Source organism: Atractosteus spatula, chromosome 2, assembly GCF_055471065.1.
Source record: "Atractosteus spatula isolate fAtrSpa1 chromosome 2, fAtrSpa1.hap1, whole genome shotgun sequence".
NCBI lineage: Eukaryota > Metazoa > Chordata > Actinopteri > Semionotiformes > Lepisosteidae > Atractosteus > Atractosteus spatula.
In genome coordinates, this window is record NC_142707.1 from 6,611,960 (window position 1) to 6,618,112 (window position 6,153).

At 39.5% G+C, this 6,153-nt stretch overlaps 1 protein-coding gene across 1 annotated transcript; it reads left to right on the plus strand.

The window, feature by feature from the left end:
• The first annotated feature begins 445 nt into the window (after window positions 1–445).
• Window positions 446–4,996, plus strand: cox5ba (cytochrome c oxidase subunit 5Ba). The gene is made up of 4 exons (XM_088927236.1): window positions 446–651; window positions 1,087–1,157; window positions 2,257–2,356; window positions 4,688–4,996. Exons 1-4 carry the CDS (start codon window positions 555–557, stop codon window positions 4,798–4,800), a joined length of 381 nt encoding a protein of 126 aa, XP_088783362.1. The 5' UTR covers window positions 446–554; the 3' UTR covers window positions 4,801–4,996.
• The last annotated feature ends 1,157 nt before the right edge of the window (window positions 4,997–6,153 follow it).

Below are 6,153 nucleotides of genomic sequence, written 5' to 3' on the forward strand. Positions count from 1 at the left end.
AGGTGTGCTGGATTTATTGTAGTATACTTCAATAAACAAAGTGCAATTAAAATAATGTCTAAAGTAGGCCACCATCACAGCACAGTACGTTTATTTGTATGAAATCTAACTGGTACTACATAATTACTGCACTTTGAAAACAAGAGTTATGTTTTCTATTATATAAACTTAATTTTCTTAATAGTCTTGTTAGATGACCACTGCCCTTGATTAAGGTCCTCTTTCTGACTTTCGCTTAGTGTGAAGCACAATAACGGTGTATTACTTTTTGTCTATGAAACTCTACCGTTTGATATTAAAAAATTACAGTGATATATGAAAGGCGCGTAATTACGACATCCCTGAAACAGGTTTTATTTCTCTTCTCTTTAAATGTAATACTCCCATAAACATCTCGTCCAACAATCATCCCGCTCATTATTTAAAAAGAGGCATTTTCAGCCAGCGTCACGTGACTGGCACACGCACTTCAACGTCATATCTCCGCGACAGTCGACCCAGGCGCACTGTCAGTGTCTTTCCTGTGTTTTCTCATCTGAGGTGGAGAAGAGAGGATGGCTGCAAGGTTATTGCTGAGATCGGCCGTTCGTGGGGCTTCTTCTTGTCGGGCGGCCCCTGCCTCGGTACTCACCCGCGGCATGGCAGCAGGAGGTGAGAGAGATGGCGAGGCAGACGGCTTGATCGGCGAGGCAAAGACGCGGGGGCTGACTTCAGATAAGCTGTTTTTCTGCCAAGGGCAGGCAAAGGCAACCGAAGTAACAGGCCTCAATGAGTTGGGGGGTTGTTAGAGAGCTAGGTGCTATTTTGATAAATCTATATGGGATACCTTTTTCTGTAGAGGTCAGTTTAATGTGAACAAGCGGAGTTTGGACAATAGTATTTTAATAACTGAATTGTATGATTTCCTGTAGTTTTTAATGCTTGTGAAATGCGGAAATGGATTACACGTTATTTAACTACACTAAACAAAATGCGCAGTTTACTACAAATTAATCATATTACATATCTCTGCTCTGCAAAACTGGTAGCAGTGTAGTGTGTTTTATTAGTTTTTTTCCCCAAAACTGCGCAATTATTTATCTACAGGCGTTCCGACCAACGAAGAACAGGCTACCGGTTTGGAGAAAAAAATTATCAACGCATCGAAAACAGGAGCGGTGAGCATCTGAAACTGTATAGTTATTATCATCTTGATTTCCACACTAATAAAATCAGTTGGATAGGCGCATAGTCATAAGACAGAGATTCATGGCAAGATGGGGCACAAGGTCATACGGATTAAATATAAAGTTTGATTATTCATGTATATAAATGCGTTTCACTATTAATAGCTTATTTGTTGTACGTTTCTTAAGTGTCATTTATTACTCCTAAACCAAGATTTGTATTAAAAGCCATGATTGTTTCACTTTCACTTTTACAAGAATCACTGGCCCCCATAAGTTCAGGGTTGCATTTTCTAAAAAAAGTGCAATACAATTTTAAACTCTTTTCAATGACTTTGTCATTGTCTGGACATCGGTTAATGGAGATCACAGGGCACATATAGCTAGAATTGATTAATTACAGGTACTGTATATCGTGCTTAACTGTGAGGATGGTTTCCTGAAAAGCTTGATGTGCCAACAGTGTAAATCAAAGTAATCACCACAATAATAATGTAATGGTAGGCTACCATATACATATGTAAAAAAACAGGGTTTAACAAAAACACATCTATATATTTCTATATATTTAATATAAACTTAAAGAACACAGTGCACAAATGCTGTGAATATATATTCAATACAGAACATTTTTACAGCCTCATGTGTACTATATGTAATAGTATTAAAATATATCGAACTCAATTCCCTGTTCTTTAAGAAAAAGAATGAATGACCGTATTTTACGGTTCTGTAGAGACAATTTTAATTTAAAATATATTATATAGTAACAAGTGGCAGTCTTTTAAGAGTATGTCCAGCCAGGTGGTGGCTGCTTAAGAATGTTGTTAGTAATGTAAAAAGATATAGACATTGAGTTCATGTATAGCAGGATATACCGGTAGTTTTGTTTGTTCGTATGGCTAGATTGATTTGAAATTTATTTCAGCTTGCCAGTTGTGTGCCTAAGAAATCCAGAACGAAAAGATTCAGCTCTCTTTCCTCTTTCTAAGTTTATCCTGTTTAATGTAGTTCAAAAAATGAAAGATAAGAAATTAATGAGCATTTGATGGTTAAACTTGAGAAAGTTAAAGAAACTTTTTTATTTCAGGACCCTTACAACATCTTCAAGCCCAAGGCGTACACTGGGTCCAAGCAGGATCCCCACCTCGTGCCCTCCATTAACAAGAAGAGAATCGTGGGCTGTATCTGTAAGTCCAGACTTCTCTGTCTTACTCCTCTCTGTATTCTACAGCTGCTCTGGAGCAGGCATCGCCTTGAACTTGAAATAGTTCAAGACTGGTGATAGTTGGACATTTCTCATTTGTTTTTCGAATCTTTTTCAAACTTTTTCCTTTACATGAAAGAAAGTGGGAAGCCAGGGAAAATATTAGTCCTGCCAGTAAGTCCTACTGAGTTTAGCTGTATATATGATCTCTCTGGTTTATGATGTCTCTTTCCTACAGTATGTTTGCTTTCATAACTAATTGATCACAAACAACTGACGTAAGTAATGAAATAAGTCAGCAGTTTTACTAGCTATATGTTCCTTAAGGTTGTTTTTTCTCCTTTCGCTTAAAGGAGGACATTATCAAACTACATTGCCTGTTTCTTAAACTAAAAAAAAACTTTCATTAGAAGCAGACTTCCCTGAGTCTCTCTTGTGGAAATTGAGGGGTTTTCCCATGTTCGCTCAGATAGAATTGAAACATCTGGGAAAAGTAGAGGCAGTGGTGTTTGTGTCTTTGTGAACGATATGTGGTGCAGACAGTACTCGGTGAGGAACATTATCTGCAATTAAAATGTTGAGGCCTTTCCACCTCCCAAGAGAATTCTGTAACATTATTATATGCTCTGTTTACGTTTCGGCCCAGTGGAAATGCAGCGGCTGCCGCTTCTCAGGTAGCTGATCGTGCACACGAGCAGATCCGGCAGACTTCAGAAGCTCCCGTGTTTATTTTGCGTGATCTTAATCGCTGTAAACTGGAGATGGCATTGCCTGGGTTTGAACAGCATATCAAATGTGGGACAAGAGGGAGCAGAGTTCTAGACAAATGCTACGGTAATATAAAACAAGCCTATACCGCCAAAGTCAAACCACCTGTCTAACTCCGATCACAATACTGTTCACCTCAAGAGCATTATCAGATATGGTATAACAGTGTGGATTGGTAATTTATCAGTTCAATTAAGATCGCAGATTACCTGTCTCATCCAAACAGCTTTGAAGGTCATGGGAGTGAAACAGCACCCTTCCCTGCAGACAATCTTTGAAAAAGCCGAAATCAAACAGGCAGAAAAAATGATATCAGATCCTTCCCACTTCCTCAATTCTGAATACCAACTTCTTCCTTCTGGCAAACGTTTTGGGGTTTCTGAATGAAAGTCAAACAGATACAAATATTCCTTTGTTCCACTATCCTTTAAAGCTGTAAATGCAAATGGCAAGGATAAACACAATTTTTTTACCTTTACAGCCTACTTGTGTGCAATGTGTTATGAATGTTATGTGTTATACATGTGCAATAGAGTGATGTGCAATGTTTGTTTGTTTTTTGGGGTGTGTGCGTTATATTTAAATGTACATATACATGTACATATACATAAATGTACATGTCCCCCCAGGGGACAATAAATCTTATCTTATTCGGTTTAGGATACTTCACATGCAGCATTAGAGAAATTATTAGCACTTTCCTTTTTTCTTTAAATGACTGCTGTTCAAATTACGTATGTCTGTTGCTGAGGCATAAACTAGTTTATCAGGTTTTTTTTTCAAAAGGGACTTTGTTAAATTTGAAGTATTTCAAGTAGGAAGCTGAGTCAGTATGCGTAGGCTGCAAAGGAACAAGTAAAGGTTTATTCCATACTGAAAAGAGAAGAAAGGAAACACAACTTTTCGGCTGTGGCACCTGAAGAAGGCTCCAGAGCTGAAATGTTGTTTCCTTTCTTCTTTTCAGCATGGAATAAAGCTTTACGTGTTCCTTTGTTAAATTGATCCAATTAGGTAAATGTATGCATCTTGCCCGCCTTCTGTCAGGGATGATGTAACATATAGATAAAAGATGGAATGCCTTGGTTCCACAGAGGCTTCAGCTTTGCTTTTGGGCTGAACTTATTTAAATGAACTCATTTGCTAAACTAAAGTAAATTAATCATGGCATATATATATACAGAGATGGTAATTTAAAGCTTGTGCATGGCATATATACAGTGGTGCTAGAAAGTTTTTGAACCCTTTAGAATTTTCTGAATTTCTGCATAAGTTTGACCTAAAATGTGATCAGATCTTCAAGTCATAACAATAAAGAGGACACAATAAAACAAATAACACACAAAAACGATGTACTTTTTCATTCATTAATTGATCAAAATGATCCACCATTAAATGTCTTTGTCGGAAAAAGTATGTGAACCTAGGCTTTCAGTAACTGGTGTGACCCCCTTGAGCAGCAATATATGTATAATAATGTGGCCCTTCAGGACTACACTGGCTTACTGCTAATCTAGCCATGCTTGAGCTTGTTCTGTTTGTCTCCCAGGTGAGGAAGACAACACCGCTATAGTGTGGTTCTGGCTCCACGAGGGGGAGGCACAACGCTGTCCGTCCTGCGGCGCACATTACAAGCTGGTCCCTCATGAGCTGTCCCACTGAGCCTGGAGATCAGCTTTCCAGAAAGAATCCCTTAAAAACATCATCTTATTTGTGTTTGCTTAAATTGACAAGAAATAATGCATTGCTAAGCGTCACAATCTTTATAAATCCAGTTCTGACACTTCACTACGTTCTGATGTAGTGCATGTTACATTTGGTCCAAAACCTCTTAATAAAGTCGGTGGCGTTACAAAGCTTTTTGAAGTGTCTTGGGTTTTGTTCTTTAGCACGCGGCCAAAGTCAATTTTAAGGTCAAATGGGTACACTCTGTTTTGTAATAGCATTTCATTTTCGGTTTCTATGTGTTTTCATACGCTGCGATGCCTCTGAAAAACAGTTATAAACAATACACACTAGCAAAGGGTTGTACAGACCTCTTACACAACTCTTGGATCATACTGTTTTTTGTAATTTATTACAGTACACTGTATTAATTAACAAAACATGTACAATCCACAAACAGAAGTTTTTGTTTGCCCTCTCTGCTTCGATTATTTGGTATGTTAGTGCAATGTTGCAGAATACATAACTTGTGGGGAAAAAGACCTGTGTGAGAGAAGATGACATAACAGAGTCGCCGCATTAATCCCTGCAGCTCTGTCTGATGTCTTCCGATACGTTTGAAATTGTTTGTTTTCTTTTAAGAGTATGGGACATGTTTTTTTGGGGGGGCTGTCTTCTAATGATTTGACATTCAAACATTTAAAAACATGATTGAAGATTTATCCAATTCAGGGTTGCGGGGCAGCCAGAGCCTATCTTGGCAAACAACATGTGCAAGGGCACCTGTACAGGACACCAGCCCATCGCAAGGCAGACACAAACGCTCACACCAGGGCCAGTTTTCCAAGATGAATTTCAAGCCACCAGTAGGTCTTTGGACTGTGGGGGGAAACAGGAGCTGGAAGAAACCCACACAAGCAGAGGGGGGAAATACAAACTCCAGTACCTGGATGGGAGATCTCCTGGGAAAGATAAGGCTGCTGCTGGAAGAGGTGTAAGTGGGGCCAGTAGGGGGCGCTCACCCTGTTGTCCGTGTGGGTCCTAATGCCCCAGGGGACACTATGCTGTAAAAAAGGCACCATCCTTCTGCTCAGACGTAAAACCGAGGTCCTAACTCTCTGTGGTCTTTAAAAATCCCAGGGCGTTTCTTGAAAGTAGTAGGGATGTTGCCCTGGTGTCCATGGCCAAATTTCCCATTGGCCTTTACCAGTCATGTCCTCCTAATAATCCCCATCTATGAATTGGCTGTGTTTCTCTGCTCTCCTCCCCACTCACAGCTGATAGGTGGTGACTGTACTGGCATCTTTGGCTGCCGTCCTATCATCCAGATGGGGTGGTGGAGGAGAGTCC

Bases quoted from the DNA above. Each gene is read 5' to 3' on its own strand.
- cox5ba (XM_088927236.1), top strand. From the start codon at position 555: ATGGCTGCAAGGTTATTGCTGAGATCGGCCGTTCGTGGGGCTTCTTCT. The intron at 1,158-2,256 runs GTGAGCATCTGA...TTTTTATTTCAG, and splicing joins ACGCATCGAAAACAGGAGCG to GACCCTTACAACATCTTCAA. The intron at 2,357-4,687 runs GTAAGTCCAGAC...TTTGTCTCCCAG, and splicing joins GAGAATCGTGGGCTGTATCT to GTGAGGAAGACAACACCGCT.